General features: G+C 43.1%; 1 protein-coding gene across 15 annotated transcripts in view; it reads left to right on the plus strand.

The window, feature by feature from the left end:
* Window positions 1-20,034, plus strand: part of rap1gapa (RAP1 GTPase activating protein a) — a 566,513-nt gene that overhangs the window by 508,519 nt on the left and 37,960 nt on the right. For 13 of the 15 annotated variants that reach the window (XM_043676342.1, XM_043676343.1, XM_043676331.1 and 10 more), the window contains 2 exons: window positions 9,452-9,529; window positions 17,332-17,441. In XM_043676342.1, coding sequence (XP_043532277.1) covers window positions 9,452-9,529; window positions 17,332-17,441 — 188 coding nt within the window. The remainder of the gene's footprint in view (window positions 1-9,451; window positions 9,530-17,331; window positions 17,442-20,034) is intronic. The other 2 variants (XM_043676335.1, XM_043676341.1) reach the window with 1 other exon arrangement.

Raw genomic sequence — 20,034 nt, forward strand, 5'->3', positions numbered from 1 at the left:
CCTCCTTCCACCTATCGCATTTCCAACGCCCCTCCTCCCTACCTTTTATCTTAGCCTGCTGGGCACACTTTCCTCATTCCTGAAGAAGGGCTTATGCCCGAAACGTCGATTCTCCTGTTCCTTGGATGCTGCCTGACCTGCTGCGCTTTTCCAGCAACACATTTTCAGCTCTGATCTCCAGCATCTGTAGTCCTCACTTTCTCCTAGTATTCCAGAGAGACTGATAACGTTACAGAGATGCCAGATCCAATCTCACCAAATACTCGAAAGTGAATTCAATGAAAAAAAATCTGGATTTAAATGTTTTAATGATGAGCATGAAATGATTGTGGCCTTTACCTTGACTGGCCTACATATGACTTCAGATCCACAACTAGCTCCTAACTGTCCTCTGAAAGGGCCTAGAAAGCCACTCTATTGTATCAATAACTCCAAAGGAAAAAAGAAATGAAGCTGATCTGACCGCTTGGCATCGACCAAAGAATGATAATGGTGAAAACAGTCCTGTCCTCCTCATTAACATCTGGAAGCTAGTGCCAAACCTGGGAGAGCTGTCTCACAGACTAGTCAAGCAACAGCCTGACACAGTCATTCTGATGGAATCAGACCTCACAGGCCATGTCCGAGACTCCACCATCACCATCCTGTCCCACCGGTAGAACAGACCCAGCAGAGATAGTGGCACAGTGGGATACAGTTGGGAGGGAGTTGCTCCCATGAAGTCTCAAGTCATCAGGTCAAATGTGGACAAGAAACCTCTTGCTTATTACAATGTACTGTTCTCCCTTGGCTATTGAGTCATTGCTCCTCCATTTTGAACAACATGGAGAAAGTACTGAGGGAGGCAAAGGTGCAAAATGTACCCTGGGTGGGGGATTTCAATATCAACCACCAAGGGTGGATCAGCAGTACCATTTACTGATCGAGCTGGTTGGATTGTAAAGGATACAGCTGCTAGACTGGGTCTGTGACAGCTGGTGAGGGAACCAACAAGAGGGAAAAACATACTTGACCTCATCTTTACCAACCTGCCAGCTGCAGATGTATCTGTCCATGACAGTATCAGTAAGAGTGACCACCGTGCAGTGTCTGTGGAGACAAAGTCCTGCTTTTACATTGAGAATAACCTCCATATTGTGTGGCACTATCACTGTGCTGAATGGGACAGACTTTTAACAGATCCATCAACTCAAGACTGGGCATCCATGAGGCACTGTGGGCCATCAGCAGCAGCAGAATTGTACTCCATCACAATCTGTAACCTCATGGTCAGATCAGGCAGGTCAGGCAGTATCTTTGTAGAGAGAAACAGCATTAACTTTTAAGGTCATTAACTTTTCATCAAAATACCCATTCTCTCATTAGTTTAGCATTCCCAGCCGTTCCTGTATTGAGCCTCATGTTCCCCCTGATCTATAGTGTTTCTTTAAATTGTGTACAAGACAAATAGAGAGCCATTATGGTCTTATGGTCTTATGCTGTAGCATGTATTCTCATCTTTGCTAACTGTGTATTTGGCCTGAAGATGTAAGAGCAGATATAGGCCATTCAGCCGATCAAATCAAATTCATTGAGATCTATTTCCAATCTGATAATCCTCATTCTCCACTTTCCTGTCCTATCCCCATAGCTGGTTCCCTTACTGATGAAAAATCTATCTTAGCCCTGAATATGTTTAAATGACGCAGCCTCGACAGCAAAAGATTATCCAGATTGACTACCCTTTTGAGAGAAAATTAATACACTATTATGCTCCCACTTTGGGATTAAAGCACCTAGCGATTGAGTTAATGCAGAACAATAATTTACCTATGGTGTGTTCACACTCATTTGTAATGTGTGCTGCCCAAAATCCATCAAAACAGAAACATGTTGCATCTGTGCAACTGTTTTGCAAAATTCAAGGCAGTTGTTGATTGTTTACTTGTTAAATATTGCCATAAAAATTAAACTGATCCAGACAGTTATATGCCATTTAGAGACAGATAACCTTTAACGAGAAATTTGAATTTCCAGTGACTAAGTCAAAGAGTTTCAGGACAAAATTTCATATTTTAAGGCTTTAACTGTAAGAAACCAGCCAAAAGTCATCTTAGACTGGACCTTACTGGTTGCCTACTAAGTAAACTTCAAAAAAGAGATCGTTTCTTAATTTGATAATACAACTGATCCCATCATTTAATCCCGTCAATCTAACCCACTTCTAGCAGCAGACAACTCCTCCCAGCCACAGCAGGGCAGATCCTCCAGTGTCTATAAACCCCAGCTGGTCCCATCTCCTTTACCAGGGAACAAGCTTCTGCCTGCTGACTAACGGAGACCGCCTGTGCTGCGGGGGGCTGCTGGTTCCCTCACTCTGCTTTCTCTGTGTCCAGGTGTGAACACTGCCAATTGTTTTTCAGTAGGACTTGGCCAAGGACCTGGTTTCACCTTCAATTCACAGTCAGGAAAACCAATAGATCAAATCCCCTCTCTGTTAATCCATTTCAGTTTGAATTAAAGAAAACAGTTTAAAACTTCAACATTTTATTTTTAAGAAAACTTAGTGATAAAATGGGAGTCAGGTTTATGCAGGTAATTCCCATCACAACCTATGACCCAGAAGTTGTACTGCACAGACCCAAAGCCAATCATAGGCACAGGAGGCAGCCCCTTGAGCTCCTCCAGCTTGTTCCATCGATAGTAATTGATCTGTAGCTTAACTCTTCCCCACCTAACCCCGCCTCTCCCCTCCACACCCACCCTTGATTCCAGAACTCTGAATATATATGTCTCATAGGATCAATCTTTATTCTGCAATGTTTCAGTTGGAACAATATGAATACTTCTGAGGGACAGTCACAATTTCCTACTGCCATTTATGTGAACACCTTGTTCCTTCTCTCAAGCCTTTGACAAACTCATAATCTGTAAAACCCACCTTTGCAATTTTCTTGGATGTGTGCCAGCAACACATCCCACTTTTTAAAAATCATTGGAAAATGTAAAAAGAGCAGGTACTGAGTTGGACTAGACTGTTGAAGTATAATTTGTGCAAACCTTTTCATATTTACAATGACACCACGCAATCAGAGACATTTGTACTCTTGGCAAAGCTCCTAGTTCACATGACAATCATTTTCAATTTCTGTCATGAAATCGAATTGGAAGAATTTGCTCATATTTTGTGTTCGATTCTGTAGAATGTAAAACAGCATTCCAGATGGCAGACCTTGTTAAATCACGTGATACTTCAGTAGACTCCTATACTCCAATCCCTATACAAACTGAAATCTTTGATGCAGAATAACAATTATGGTCTCTGTGTGATCTGATGGGTTTGTGTTCTGATATTATGCAGCAGGTACAGCAGGTGGTTGTGGTTATTAATCTGAGCCTTTCAGTTCTGCTGCAGTCTGCTTGACAAAGTCACCACTGTTAAGAGGTTGCAATCTATAACAGAGATTTCAAATGTTAATGAATGAATGAGCAGCTAGAAATGCAGTGATTACCAATGAGATCGATCAGTTCCACTGTGTGTACTTGTATGATTGGTCAGTCTGCCATATCTCTGGGATGGGAATCCCAATGGGACCTGTCAGAACACATTGGTTCCCAAGCTCAGTGAGACAATCAGAAACTTGATCCAATTCAACTGTGTTGCAACATTAGCAATAGTAAAGTTTTGTTTTAAAAAGACTAGATCATATTTTAGTCTCTTAAATGGAGAGCAAAGTGAAAGCGGTTCACTATCACATGTTTCACACTATTATACAAACAGGTCACCAACATTTCCAACTTAGGCTAACGTTGTGTGTCGGTGACCTTTGAGCAGATCTGTCCTTGCTGCTCTAACAGAAGATGGACAGGAATGGTATAAAGCCAGGTCCTCTGATTTAATCTGCCTCTCTGTGGAGAACTGTGTGTGTTTACAAAAGAACTACAATTCCACTTGCAGTGGCTAGTGGAGAAACTGGGTTTTTGGAACCACCAATAGATTACAAATGAAATTGCATGCTTCAAAGTCGTAAAGGTTTTGTTAGCAGGATATTTATGATGGAGAAACTTCAGCTTTCTTACCTAAAAAATAATTTCAACTCAGATTTGCAAAGAGTTACTCCGACATCTTTGAACTGTACCATCTTGAAATGCCATCTGAAATTGGCTGTATACACCCTATGTTACCCTTGACAGCCTAGTTAAAACTGACCAGACTCAACATTAGGCAAATATGCTCCTGTGGTGTCAATGACCTGGTGGAATTCTACACTTAACATCATTTTTCTTTTCAGTCGAACTGAAGAAGTAGTAAGTGTCAAATCAAACAGTTGGTTATTATAGTTTTTTGTAATGTTTAGGAGATACTTTACGTTTGAAATTAGAGTCACAGAGTCCTACAGCACAGAGACAGGCCCTTTGGCCCAAACTGCTCCATGCCGACCAAAATGTCCATCCACACTCACCCCATTTCCCTGCACTTGGCCCATATCCTTCTAATCCTTTCCTACCCATGTATTTATCCAAATGCTTTTTAAATATTGTTAACATACCTGCTTTAACCACTTCCACTGGCTGCTCATTCCATATGCGCACCACCCTCTGTGTAAAAATGTTGCCTCTCAGGTTCCCTTTTATTTTTTCCCCTCTAATCTTAAACTGATGCCCTTTAATCCTCAATTCCCCCACCATGGGAAAAAGACTGAGTGCATTCATCCTATCCATGCCTCTCATGATCTTATACATCTCTATAAGGTCCTCTCTCAGTCTCCTACGCTCGAAAGATAAAAGTCCTAGCTTGTCCAACCTCTCCCTATAACCCAGACCATTGGGTCCTGGCAACATTCTTGTAAATTTCCTCTACACTCTTTGCAGTTTAATAACATCCTTCTTATAACAAGGTGACCAAAACTGAACACAATACTCCAAGTGTGGCCTCACCAATGTCTTGTACAACTGCAACATAACTTCCCAACTTCTGTACTTCTATACTCAATTGAAAATATGTCTTGGATACATTCCCATACCTTGTGTTTTGTTTTTGCAAGGCAAGCTAAGTTAGTGTGAAGCAGAATTGGTGAGCTGCTCTGCTCTTCTGAAAATAATAATCAATGTTGGGTTTTAGTTCTGTGTGTCACTGCTTGCTCAGCAAGTGACCAGTGATTGCCAGCAGAATCTACAAATGGAACCTAAATCTCAAAGTTCCTGCTTGATGCAGAAGGATTGTTGGATATTGATGGGGTATAAGGCCCTGACTAATTCTCTCTGTCCAAGCTGAGTGATGAGATGAGCTAGCAGTTCAGGGATTGAATCTCTTTGTGTTCACTGATGCACTGAGGTGCAGTTTGGGAATGTGGTGGACCAGGAGGAAGTGAATGTGGTGTTCCATTATTGCAAGTTGGCTGTTTTTGAAGATGAATTGTGTTTTTCCTGTTTCTGTGATGATAGAGAGCTGCTTCCAGGGTAATCACTCTGGGCCTGAATTCAGAACTGTTGGTATACATTGAAAGATATTCAACATTATAAATATTAAACATTGTTCAGAATCAGGGCCCATGATAAATTAGGACCTAGCACCAACTCTCTTCAAGCACACTGGCAAGTGGCAGAAGCTGTCTTTATCATTTTTGTACCTCTCGTGAGATATAATACCATAAGGTACAGGAGAAGAATTAAGCTATTCAGCCCATTGAATTCTGATCCGCCCTTCAATCATGGCTGATACATTTCTCAACTCCATTTTCCTGACTTCTCCCATAACCCTTGATCCCCTTACCATTCAGGAACCAATCTATCTCGGTCTTACGTATACTCAATGACTTGGCCTCCACAGCTCTCTGTGGTAATGAGTTCCACAGATTAACCACCCTCTGGCTGAAGACATTTCTCCTCATCTTAGTTCAAATTGGTCATCCCTTCACTCTGAAGCTGTGCCCCTGGGTTCTAATCTCTCCTACTAGTGGAGACATTTTCTCCACATCCATTCTATCAAAGCCTCTCAATATTCTTTGAGGAGAAAGTGAGGTCTGCAGATGCTGGAGATCAGAGCTGAAAATGTGTTGCTGGAAAAGCGCAGCAGGTCAGGCAGCATCCAGGTAACAGGAGAATCGACGTTTCGGGCATAAGAAGGTCCTGAAGAAGGGCTTATCCCCGAAACATCAATTCTCCTGTTCCCTGGATGCTGCCTGACCTGCTGCGCTTTTCCAGCAACACATTTTCACCTCTCAATATTCTGTAGGTTTCAATGAGAATATCCCTCATCCTTCTAAACTCCATTGCGTACAGACCCAAAGACTTCAACTGCTCCTCATATGATAAGTTCATTATCCCGGGACCCCCTCTGGACTCTCTCCAAGGCCAGGAAATCCTTCCTTAGATACAGGCACAAAACTGTTCACAATATTCCAAATGCAGTCTGACCAAAGCCTCATTCAGCCTCTACTCTTGTATTTTCACCATCTTGAAATGAATGCTAACATTGCATTTGCATTCCGAACTGTCAACTGAACCTGCATGTTAACCTTAAGAAAATCCTGAACTAGGACGCCCAGGTCTCTTTGTGCTTCAGATTTCCAAAGTCTTTCTCCATTTATAAAATAATCTATGCCTCTATTCCTCCTACTAAAATGCATAACCTCACACCTACCCACGCAGTATTCCACCTGTCACTCTCCCAGCCTGACCAAGTCCTTTGTAGTCTCCCCACCTCCTCAGCACTACCTGTCCCTCCATCTGTCTTTGTGTCATCTGGAAATATAGCAACAATACCCTCAATTCCTTTGTCCAGTCCATTAACGTATAATGTGAATAGTTGTGGTCCCATTAGTCACTGATTGCAATCCTGGAAAAGACTCCTTTATCCCCACTCTGTGCCTTCTATCAGTCAACTAATCCTCCATCCATGTCAGTACCTTGCCCCTTATACAATGGGCTCTTATTTAGCTCCTGTGCAGCACCTTCTCATGGGCCTCTGGAAATCCAAATAGATCATTTCCACTGGATCTCCTTTGTCTAACTTGCTCAGTACCTCCTCAAAGAATTCTAACAGATTTGTCAGGCGCAACCTCCCCTTGACTCAGCTCTATTTTACCATGCACCTCCAAGTACTTCACAGTCTCATCCTTAAGGGTGGACACTCAATTCTTACTGATGACCAAGGTCAGGCTAACCAACCTATAATTTCCTGTCTTCTACCTCCCTCCCTTCCTAAACAGGGGTGTTATATTAGTCATTTTCCAGTCCTCTGAGACCCTCCCTGACTCCAGTGATTCCTGAAAGAGCTCCACCAATTACTCCCACAATCTCCTCAGCTAACTCCTTGAGAACCCCAGGGTGTCATCCATCTGGTCAAGGTGATTTATTCACTTTTGGATATTTCAGCTTCCCCAGCACCTTTTCTTAAGTGATGGCCACTACGCGTACCTCTGGCCCTGACTCTCTTGAAGTTCTGATATGCCGATGGTGTCTTCCATTGTGAGAATTAGATTAGATTAGATTACTTAGATTACTTTACAGTGTGGAAACAGGCCCTTCGGCCCAACAAGTCCACACCGACCCGCCGAAGCGCAAACCACCCATACCCCTACATTTACCCCTTACCTAACACTACGGACAATTTAGCATGGCCAATTCACCTGACCTGCACATCTTTGGAACTGTGGGAGGAAACCGGAGCACCCGGAGGAAACCCACGCAGACACGGGGAGAATGTGCAAACTCCACACAGTCAGTTTGTGGAAAGTATCTGTTCAGTTCCTGCTCCAATTCTTCATTCCCCATTACTCCTTTTCCTGTCTCATTTTCCAGCAGTCCAGTATCCACTGTTGGCTTTCTCTTACCTTTTGTATTTCTAAACGTTCTATTGTAATCTTCCTTTATATTACCAGCTAGCTTACTGTCAGATGTCACCTTCTCCTCTTTTATTGCTTTTTTTGCTGGTGTTCAAAGACTTCCCAATCCTCTGACTTCCCACTTAGCTTCACCACATTATATGCTTTGTTTTGAGCTGACTTCCCTTGTCGTCTTGTCCTGCCCTCAGTGTGCTTCTTCTTCCTCTGAATGTATCTCTGCTGTGCTCCCGAATTATCTCCAGAAACTCCTGCCATTGCTGCTCCACCATCTTCCCTGCCAGATTCCCCATCCAATCAACTCTGCCCAGCTCCTCCCTCATATCTCTGTAGTTAGTTTTACTCAATTTGTAATGACAAATTACAAATGACTCTGGCTTCTCCCTCTCAAACTGCTGGGTGAATTCTATCATATTATGATCACTGCCCCCTAGGGGGTTCCTTCACCTTAAGCTTCCTAATCAGGTTTGCCTCATTCCATGTCATCAAATCCAGAATTGCTTGCTCTCTACTGGGCTCTATCACAAGCTGCTCCAAAAAAACCATCTCTTTGACATTCCACAAATTCTTTTTTTTGGGATCTATAATCAGCCTGATTTTCCCAGTCCACCTGCATATTGAAGTCCCACATGAATATTGTAATAGTTTCTTTTCTACCTCGCGATTTATTTAATAGTAGTCCACCGGATTAACCCGTTGCAAAGTCTAAAATGATACAATAAAATTGCCACCGTACTGTCTGTAAGGTGTAACTTTGGGTGATGTAAGTCCAATGAAAACATTGTTAATTAATATGCAAAGAATTGCACTTCCATTTATTATTTAGAGATTTCCAAAACTCTCTTCAAGAAATCAGACCACCTAATCCAAACTAGCAGGCTGGTAATGCTGCTGCTTTAACCAGCAGTTGGGAAGGTGACTATATGTCACTGTTCAAGATGGATGTACATTGAGAGTTCTCACTAAGAGTTCTAAGTGTGATTGCTCTTCAGATTTATCAGGTTTACAGTTCACTAACATTGCAGCTGCTTTGTGGTTTAAGCAGAACATGTAGATTCCATGCAAAGCAATATATAGATTAACTGTCTGGGAGTGGGATGCAGATTGTGTCTGTGACCTGCTGTGTAATGAGCTCCCACTCTCGCACTGTGCTTTAGGGAAGCACCAAATGAAGACCTTATATTCTGCTGGGAGGGGAATCAAGGTGAGTCACAAAGCTGTTTTTCTGCCTTTTGCAGCCCCCTACACCATGACACTAGCTGAGGTCTGGTTGAGAAATCTCTATCCTCTCCTCTTGGCCTTGGGTTGGTTTGAAAGGTTGGGGACTCAACAGGAAGCAAAGGAAAAACAATCCGTTTGAAAAATATTGCAAATATGTACTTCATGGTGTTTCAAATGAACCACTTCAGTTACACTGGATCCAAAACCCAGGGTACAAGTTTCAGTTCCAAATATTCATTCATGTCTGGTAAAACAGCTGCAATTTCTTTGGATCTTTTGCATCCACCTCCACCCCCCACTCCATAATTTTCACTTCTTGGTGCCATTCTTGTAAGTCGTCATAAGTCTTTGTTGTGAGGAAAGCTATGCATGATTCATTTTGTATTTTCTCCTTTCCCTTTCCTTAGTCGTTGCTTGTGCCTGGAAAAAGCCCAACTAAGCACGGACGTCGAGGCAGTGCTATAGGCATAGGAACAATAGAAGAGGTTTATGCTTTACACTCACTTTCCTGTTTCTTGTTCAATCCTGCTTCTCATGTGTGATGCTCACCGCATGCTCACTGATTCAAGTCTGCTGCATGAGTTTGTTATTTTTATAGGAGCAAGTTGCTTTTAAATGTTTCAAAACACCATCTCTATATTTAGAGCATCTTTTCCTAATGTTTCAATGCTGGCCTTGCAGCCTGTACTCCAAAACCTTCTTTATTTGAACAGATATATGAGACTTGGAGAAAACCAAAAGATTTAAGTACAAGCTACAAAGTCAGCTTTCTGACTGTCTGAGGAGATGGTTTCTAAATATAATAGTCATGGATGCATTGATTTCAATTAATTTGCCCGATGCATGACCAACCTCAATGACAATCAAGTTTAACAAAGTCTTGGGAATTGACTTTTAAGGGATGTCTTCACTGCATTGTTCAAATAGTGACTGGTTAGTAACAACAATGCTAAACTACTGTCCGAGAGATTTTGACAGCTATCAGAGCCACGCCTTCACAATATGGGAGAGTTTCCTGGGTCAGTGGGTACAGAAATGAGGCAGCTCAGAGCACAGGTTATGAAAGGAGCAGTTTCAGATCCACTCAGATGTCCGGTGTTTCCTATTAGAACTTAGAACATTACAACGCAGTACAGACCCTTCTGCCCGTGATGTTGTGCCGACCTGTGAAACCAATCTGAAGCCCGTTTAAATTACACTATTCCATTTTCATCCATAGTTTATCCAATGACCATTTAAATGCCCTTAAAGTTGACAAATCTACTACTGTTCCACGCCCCTACTACTCTCTGAGTAAAGAACCTACCTCTGACATCTATCCTATATCTATCACCCCTCAATTTAAAGCTATGTCCCCTTGTGCTAGCCATCACCGACCAAGGAAAAAGGCTCTCACTGTCCACCCGATCTAACCTTCTGATCATCTTGTATGTATCTATTATAGAGTCATAGAGGTGTACAGCATGGAAACAGACCCTTCGGTCCAACCCGTCCATGCCGACCAGATATCCCAACCCCCAAAGATGTGCAGGTCAGGTGAATTGGCCATGCTAAATTGCCCATAGTGTTAGGTAGGGGGTAGATGTGGGGTGCTGAAACTTTATTGCTGGAACAGCACAGCAGGTCAGGCAGCATCTAGGGAACAGAGGATTCGACGTTTCGGGCACATAGATGTGGGGGTATGGGTGGGTTGCGCTTCGGCGGGGCAGTGTGGACTTGTTGGGCCGAAGGGCCTGTTTCCACACTGTAAGTAATCTAATCTAATTATAGAGTCATAGAGGTGTACAGCACGGAAACAGACCCTTCGGTCCAACCCGTCCATGCCGACCAGATATCCCAACCCAATCTAGTCCCACCTGCCAGCACCCGGCCCATATCCCTCTAAACCCTTCCTATTCATATACCCATCCAAATGCCCTTTAAATGTTGTAATTGTACCAGCCTCCACCACTTCCTCTGGCAGCTCATTCCATACCCGTACCACCCTCTTTGTGAAAAAGTTGCCCCTTAGGTCTCTTTTATATCTTGCCCCTCTCACCCTAAACCTATGCCCTCTAGTTCTAGACTCCCCCACCCCAGGGAAAAGACTTTGCCTATTTACCCTATCCATGCCCCTCATAATTTTGTAAACCTCTATAAGGTCACCCCTCAGCCTCCAATGCTCCAGCCTATTCAGCCTCTCCCTGTAGCTCAAATCCTCCAACCCTGGCAACATCCTTGTAAATCTTTTCTGAGCCCTTTCAAGTTTCACAACATCTTTCCGATAGGAAGGAGACCAGAATTGCACACAATATTCCAACAGTAGCCTAACCAATGCCCTGTACAGCCGCAACTTAAGTCACCACTCAACCTCCTTCTCTCAAACGAAAGTAGCCTCAAGTCCCTCAGCCTTTCCTTGTAAGACCTTCTCTCCATATCAGGCACATCCTGGTAAATTTCCTCTGAATCCTTTCCAAAGCTTCCACATCCTTCCTATAATGCAATGACCAGAACCATACACAACACGCCAAGTGCGGCCGCACCAGAATTTTTTTACAGCTGCAGCATGACCTCATGGCTCCGAAACTCAATCCCTCTACCAATAAAAGCTAAAACACCATACCCCTTCTTAACAACCATATCAGCCTGGTGAACTGGTGATCCGAGCCCGAGATACAGGAAGGTCTCTCCAGGTCAATTCTTTTCTCCTTGTTTTGCATCACCCTTCTGCCCCTGTGCAGAGTTCTTCACTCAATGGGAAAGGGTGAGCTGCTTATTGGCCATTTCTGTCATGAGATAGCAGGAAGTGTGACAGGATAAAAACTGAAACAGCTTTGGACACTGGAAGTCAGAAATGAAAACAGAACATGCTGGAAAAGCTCAGCAGGTCTGACAGCATCTGTGGAGAGAAATCAGAGTTAATGTTTTGGGTCCAGTTACCCTTCCTCAGAACTGATAGTAGCTAGGGAAATGTTGATTTATATGCAGACATTAGGGTTGGGGGAAGTGATGAGGAGTAAACGATAAGTGGAAATAGAGCCCAAAGACAGAGAAGAACAGTTGGACAGATGAAGTGTGACAGGATGACTGCCCATTGATAGAGAGTAAACAGGCAGGAGGCTGGAAGAACACAGCAAGCCAGGCAGCGTCAGGAGATGCAGAAGTTGATGTTTCGTGTGTAACCCTTCTTCAGGACTGGGAGTGGGTGTGGGGTGAGTTGCAGATAAAGGGGTTGGTGGGGGTATGGTGGTGAAGTGGGGATAGGTGAAGTCAGGTAGAGGGTACGACCTGATTGGTCAATGGGAGGAATGCATCCGGTTAGTGGCAGGGAGGGGCTGTGAAGGGAGTCGGGGGATGGAAAGGAGGTTATTTGAAATTGGAGAACACAATGTTAAGCCCTCCGGGCTGTAGGCTGCCCAGTCAGAAGATGAGATGATAGAGACACTGACTTGCCATGCTCCTGGTGATGGACTGAGATCTCACCTGCGCCTCGAGCTGATGTGCTGTCACTGCTAATCACTCATCACATGGACCGTTGCAGGGGTCAATGTGAGGCTAAGTACACTGGGAGTAGCAGATGACCACTTCAGCAGACTGCATTATTCCATCAGGAGTGAAGAGTACTTTAGCAATAGAGAGTTGTCACTAACATCCTGTCACTATATTGCTGCAGCTACAAACTAAAGTCACTCCTCTGGATAAATTGGGTGATGAGCATTTGATTTTTAAATTACTGCATGATCTGATTTTTTTAAATGTTATTTAGCTAATGATTTATTGTTTGCATTTTAATTATGATGAATATAGCACTAAACTCAATAATCATTGATTAATAAACACTAATCCATTATTAATTTGTTAATTTGTGTATGAGTCAATGATTATTAATGTTTACTAACATTGAAATACTTGGTTCATGTTGTATGCAAATAACTGGTAGGTACTATTCACTTGTATATAATTCATCACTTTCTTTTTTTTAACAGTTTAATATTTTGCTGAAAGTAAAGGACCAAGTCTATAATTTCAAACTCAACCAATGGTTTAAAACATTAATGTTTAGAAGTAGTGGTTGGATTATACTAATTTTCAGCTTGCAAAAGTCTGTGAGGAGTGGAAAAGAAACAAGTCCTGATTTCAGTTCCAAGATGATCCAAGCAGGAGGAAGCATAAAATAACCAAGACTGAGAAGTTTTGAGAGACAAATTAAGATGTTTCAAAGAAGAGATGACTAAAGCCAAACTTGCAGCATAGAACAAGATAAGACAGGGAAACAATGGTCCCATCAAAGAACCAGTGCCAACCAGTATCAGGTCAACTAACAGCAGTTTCATTGAAGCCTTTAGATTTAATTGGAAAAGAAGGGGATTGAAACAGGAAATTGAAAATGGGGTATAAACATGGGAAAACAGGAAATAGGAGAAGTCAAGTGTCAATGGTAATGACGGGCAGGAAGTAAGAGACAACAGTTGTTAGTTAGAGATATAAGGGACAGCCACACTTTGCTTCCAAAAAGCTGAAAGAAGTAGCATTTTTATTTCTTCCCTAAATGGTCTAAACATGAGGAGGTTTGGATCGTTCAGAACCACTGGAGTATGTGAGGAGTGAGGGTTGTGTGGCCTGGACCCTGAGGAATCCAGATTTGAATCATCAGTGAAAGAGTAAGTTAGCTTATGCGATAAGTCAAGGAGTTACAGACCTTGGAAACAAATGGATTGGGAGAACAGAAGAGTAAGAAAAGCAAAAGCAAGGACTGCAGATGCTGGAGATTAGGGTCGAGAGTGTGATGCTGGAAAAGCACAGCAGGTCAGGCAGCATCCGAGGAGCAGGAGAGTCGATATTTTGGGCAAAAGCCCTTCATCAGGAATGAGGCTGGAAGCTTTGGGTGTGGAGAGATAGATGACGGAGTTAGATGGGGGGCATGGGTGGCTAGGGGGAAGGTAGCTGAGAGTGCAATAGGTGGATGGAGGTGGAGGTAATGATGGTAGGTCAGAGAGGAGGGTGGAGCGGATAGGTGGGAAGGAAAATAGCCCCTCCAACATGGTTGATGATGCCCTCCAGCGCATCTCATCCACTTCCCGCATCTCTGCCCTTGAACCCCATCCCTCTAATCACAACAAGGACAGAAAACCCCTAGTCCTCACCTTCCACCCCACCAACCTCCTGATACATCGCATCATCCTCCGCCATTTCCGCCACCAACAAGCAGACTCCACCACCAGAGATATATTTCCCTCCCTACCCCTATCCACTTCCCGTAAAAACTGTTCCCTCCGCAACTCCCTCGTTAGCTCTACGCCCCCCCCCAACAACCCACCCACCCCTCCTAGCAGCTTCCCCTGCCACCGCAGGAATTGCAAAACCTGCACCCACACCTCTCCCCTCACCTCCATCCAAAGCCCCAAAGGAGCCTTCCACATCCATCAAAGTTTCACCTGCACATCCACACACGTCATTTATTGTATCCGTTGCTCCCGATGTGGTCTCCTTTACATTGGGGAGACAGGACGCCTACTCACAGCGCTTCAGAGAACATCTCCGGGACACCTGCACCAACCAACCACACCGCCCTGTGGCCAAACACTTCAACTCCGCCTCCCACTCTGCTGAGGACATGCAGGTCCTGGGCCTCCTTCACTGCCACTCCGTTACCACCCGATGCCTGGAGGAAGAACGCCTCATCTTCCGCCTCGGAACACTTCAACCCCAGGGCATCAGTTCATCAGTTTCCTCATTTCCCCTTCCTCCACCTTACACCAGTTCTAACCTTCCAGTTCAGCACTGTCCTCATGATCTATCCCACCTGTCAATCTTCCTTCCCATCTATTCGCTCGCTCCACCTCCTCTCTGACCTATCACCTCCATCCCCACCCCCATTCATCTATTGTACTCTTTGCTACCTTCTCCCCAGCCCCACCCCACCCTCTTCCCATTTATCTCACCAGGTTCGAGGCTTCTAGCCTCATTCTTGATGAAGGGCTCCTGCCCGAAACATCGATTTTCCCGCTCCTCGGATGCTGCCTGACCTGCTGTGCTTTTCCAGCACCACACTCTTGAATAGTAAGAACCAAATCATGAATTAAAAGAACATTAGTTCGAAATGAATGATCGATTAATACCCATGGGCTGTGCTGAAAACCTATTTAAGGAGATTTTTTTCCCAAACTGCACATTACCAACCCCAGCAAAAAGCCTTCAGGATGTCTGAGGTATTGACAAATGAATTACAATCTGCTGAAATGCAAAGTACTAGAGACAGTCTCCTACTAATGAAACAACTATGTTTTAGGTGAGAGCTTTAACCATGAGGGATGTTTGGAAGATTACCAAAAGCTACCTAACATTGCAAAGTTAGGACGGTAGGATTTGGCTGCAGGAATACAGAGGGGCCATCAGTTTTGGAATAGAATGGGCAGCAGAAAATTCTCAGAATGGAGGAAAAGCTTCTCTTTTCTAAACTAATTAACTTGGTAGATACCAGGAAATAAATGTAAGTGAAAGTATCAAAGTCATCTTGAACCTTTAATACTTGTTGGCTTTTGCCTGAGCCAGACCCCGGGCTTGGTGGGTTGGGGGAATCGTGGGTAGGGTGGTGGTGGGGGTGGGGTGGTGGTGAGAGTGGGACATGGGTGATCGTTGAGGAGGAATGCCTTTTAGCAGGGGTGGGGAAGAAATCCTGATGGTTGTAGCACAGATTATTTATAATTTTTTGGAAACATGTCAGGTGAAAAATGGAGAGAGATCCCTCCTATAACAAAAGGATGAAGTTGAATTTTATTAATTTTTAAGAACTACAGATGTTGTTTTATTTTGATGTCACATGTGTAATAGTTAAGTTATTGATGTAACTGTTAAATGTGTTTACTAATAATTTCAGAGATGGTGTTACATTAACTTGTTTAAAATCTGTTGGTATTCCTCTGATTTTCACACATCTTGATGGAACTAAGTGCACAGAAGGTATGACAGCTAGTGCTCAGCCTTTTCCAGTCTTAACTCAACCTCATTTAATGTCAAACAGACTTGCCCTGAGGAGCATGGAAACATGTTCCTTGGTTCAAAAGAGCAAATACAGTGGGACTCAACAGTTCTGCAAACATGGGACATAAAGATGCTTCGCTAAGGAGCGGACATGCATTGACATTTTCTCAAGATAATTTCACATGGGCTCTAAATCCTTAAAATAACATGAGTAAATGTCCATGAAATTATAAGCAGCAAATTCTGACTTGTTGATTCATGTTATGAGTTATATAAAACAATAGACATTTGACACAAACTCCTATGAAACCTGGTTTTGCCTTATTTTGGAATAAAAAGCTGGTTTTGATCCTTAGGTTTCTCAGTGTGGCCAAATTTGCTCCTCTCAATGTTAGTTCTAATTTCATGCCCAACATCTGTGATGCATTTGAAACTCTGGTGGAGGCCAAATAGTAGGAATGGAATGGTGGTAGTGGGAGAGAGAAAGAAACGAGAAAGGATCATTGCCTGTTGCATAGACTAAAATCCACCTTCATTCTCCCGGAGCAACATTGAAATCAGCACCTTTCGGGTGGAGCCCTGCATCCTGCATGGGGATGACACTGGGGAGAGTCCTGGGAAAGATCTTTGTCTTTTGTTCAATTACTAAATGAAGTTCAACATCAGGTCAAGGCCAGAGCTAAAGAGCTGATAAAAGGCCAAGGATATTAGTTGGAAATGGAATGATTAAAAAGCAAAATGAATAATTAATATTTTCCACCAAAATCCCAAAAGAATTCTAAGGATTAGCAGTCACATAAGAATTAAATACTTTAAATAAATAGATTTTCCCTGTTACTTAACCAGTGTTGGAAACCCCATGGTTAAGCAATGAGCTGGGAAATCCCTCTTCCAGTAAGATCAAACAAACACTTCAAGTATTTGGATATTTTAATTAAATTAGAGGCTCTATTAAATAACGGGGACATGAACATCAAACAAATGCATAATTGTTTGTTCCCTTATCTGGATGTTATTAATTCTCTAGTCCCAGCTTGTTTGCCCAATGTAAACTCACTGTAATCAAAATGTTTCTGCATTGGTGAGAGACCTGTCATGGTAAAGGTTCCATTTTTGCAATGTCACTAAACAATACACCTGGGCAACCTTTGTGCACAGGAAACTCCCATAAATAAATGTGATTTTTTTTTTAGCACACCTATTGATTTTGAAATATAACTGCATGCAAATCAATGTATGCTGAAATGGTCCATTATGCAGTATTATAATATGAGGCCAGTTGCATGTATTTTCTGTTGGGTGTATGACACTAAATATATTTTCACAGTCATTGATTATTCCGGGGAAAAGCCCAACAAGGAAGAAATCCGGACCTTTCAGCTCCCGCCGCAGCAGTGCCATCGGAATAGAGAACATTCAAGAGGTGGTGGAGAGAAGGTGCGAGTCAGTATTTGCTGTTTTGCTACAGTACAGTTTTACTGGGAAAACCATTGCACCATTGTTTCCATTAAACCGCTTCCATAAAAGTGTAATGTTATGGATTTGATGAACATTTCAGACTGAAAGGTGACCTGAACCGTTATCTCTCTGAGACGTTGACAGAGTCATTGTTAGCACTGCTGCCTCACAGCGCCAGAGACCTGGGTTCAATTCCCGCCTCAGGCGACTGACTGTGTGGAGTTTGCACGTTCTCCCAGTTTCTGCGTGGGTTTCCTCCGGGTGCTCCGGTTTCCTCCCACAGTCCAAAAATGTGCAGGTCAGGTGAATCGGCCATGCTAAATTGCCCGTAGTGTTAGGTAAGGGGTAAATGTAGGGGTATGGGTGGGTTGCGCTTCGGCGGGTCGGTGTGGACTTGTTGGGCCAAAGGGCCTGTTTCCACACTGTAAGTAATCTAATCTAATCTATTACTGGGAAGAAGAACATTATTCAGTCCATCATGACGAATGTAAATTTTGTTCACCCCAGTTCAACACTGGCACCTCCACATCAGAAATGTAAACCAGGAGAGCAGGGCACTGTTGGTGGGTGTTGATGAGTTGGAAAATGCACAGACGTGACACTGATTGCATGGTCTGCTGATACTGAATGTAAAGGCAGGAAGCACATCTGGGCTTGTATCAGAGGAATACAGAGATTTTATTGGGGTGGGGGGTGGGTAGTCCAGAATACTTTTTTATGTTCTGTAGCATTAAAGGGAATTTTTAATATGTTTTTCACAGATCTTTATTGATTTTGGTACAGAAAGCAAATCAGATAATCACATCATCAGGTCAAGATCAGGCCCAAGTGATGGGTGGGATATATTTCAACTCAATTTTCATGATCACATGATGTATTTCTAACAAATGGAAATTTTGACAGGAAGACTGTGTTATTTAATGAGGCTGCTGGATCAAGTCCAGTTCATGTTGAAAGCAATAGTGTTGGATGAAGAAATATGTTACATTATCCAAGTTTTTGGCTACAATAAAACCGCAGGCCACCTGTCTGTTATGGGAACTCTAGTGGAATTGTTCAGCACCCAGGAGAATCCTGATCATTTCATTTTGCTCCAGTTATCACAGAGACTTTGAAACCCCCTCTTGCTTTTTCAGTTTGGTGATTTGAAAAACAACAGACTAATTGTGAAATGTATCTTTTGTTAAGTAATTCTGATGGCCAAAGAAACCTACTGTTTCATCAACTATTAGATATTGACAGCAATGAGCTCACATCAATAAACCTTTTCAACCTGGTGAAGGGAGTGATTTCAGAAGAAATCTTTGAGAAGTGATGTGGGAAAGGTGAATTTAAAATTGTCAGGAAGCCATCACGCTGGTAAAAAAAATTTTAAAATTAGCTCCTCACATACACAGTGTGCATTTGAAGTAGAGTTTGATTAGATTAGTTGAGATTACAATTCTCCAGTCATTTAGGGAATTACTGGATACTATTTGGTAGGGAGGGGGCGGCACATGCTGTCCAGGTGGAAGAACTGAATGACTTTCTCTATCTGTGTATGTTCTTAATGACAATAAGGAGTTAGGATAGGAGCTGCAAAGCAGGACGAAAGAGTAGTGTTCTCTAGTTTACTACCGATGCCACGAGATAGCGAGGCGAGGAACAGGGAGCGGGTGCAGCTCAACACGTGGCTGCGCAGCTGGTGTAGGAGGGAGGGCTTCAGATATGTAGATAATTGGGATGCCTTCTGGGGAAGGTGGGACCTGTACATGAAGGACGGGTTGCATCTGAGCTGGAAGGGGACCAATGTCCTGGGTGGAAGGTTTGCTCGAGTAGTTCGAGAGGGTTAAACTAGTTTGGCAGGGGGGTGGGAACCTGAGCTGTATACTGGAGGTGAGAGTTGATGCCGATGAGGCAATAGCAAGAGGTAGACCAGCTACTGGGAAGGAACCAAGGGATCAGTTAAAGTGTGTTTGCTTTAACGCAAGGAGTACCAGGAATAAAAGTGACGAACTTAGAGCATGGATCAGTACCTGGTGCTATGATGTTGTGGCCATAACAGAGACATGGGTTTCTCAGGGGCAGGAATGGTTGCTGGATGTTCCAGGGTTTAGAGCATTTAAAAAGAATAGGGAGGGGGAAAAAAAGGAAGGGGTGTAACACTACTAATCAGAGAGGGTATCACAGCTACAGAAGCTTCCATTGTCGAGGAAGATCTGCCAACGAGTCAGTATGGGTGGAAATTAGGAACAGCAAGGGAGCAGTCACCTCTTTAGGGGTTTACTACAGGACCCCCAATAGCAGCAGGGAGATGGAAGAAAGCATAGGTCAGTAGATTTTGGAAAAGTGTGGACGTAGTAGGGTTGTTGTAATGGGTGACTTTAACTTTCCCAATATTGATCCAAAAAAAAATCCCTCAGCCTTTCCTCATAAGGCCTTCCGTCCATACCATTTTGGAAAAGTGTGGACGTAGTAGGGTTGTTGTAATGGGTGACTTTAACTTTCCCAATATTGATTGGAACCTCCTTCGAGCAGAAGATTTGAATGGAGCTGTTTTTGTAAGGTGTGCTCAGGAGGGTTTCCTAACTCA

The sequence above is a fragment of the Chiloscyllium plagiosum genome, chromosome 34, assembly GCF_004010195.1.
Source record: "Chiloscyllium plagiosum isolate BGI_BamShark_2017 chromosome 34, ASM401019v2, whole genome shotgun sequence".
NCBI lineage: Eukaryota > Metazoa > Chordata > Chondrichthyes > Orectolobiformes > Hemiscylliidae > Chiloscyllium > Chiloscyllium plagiosum.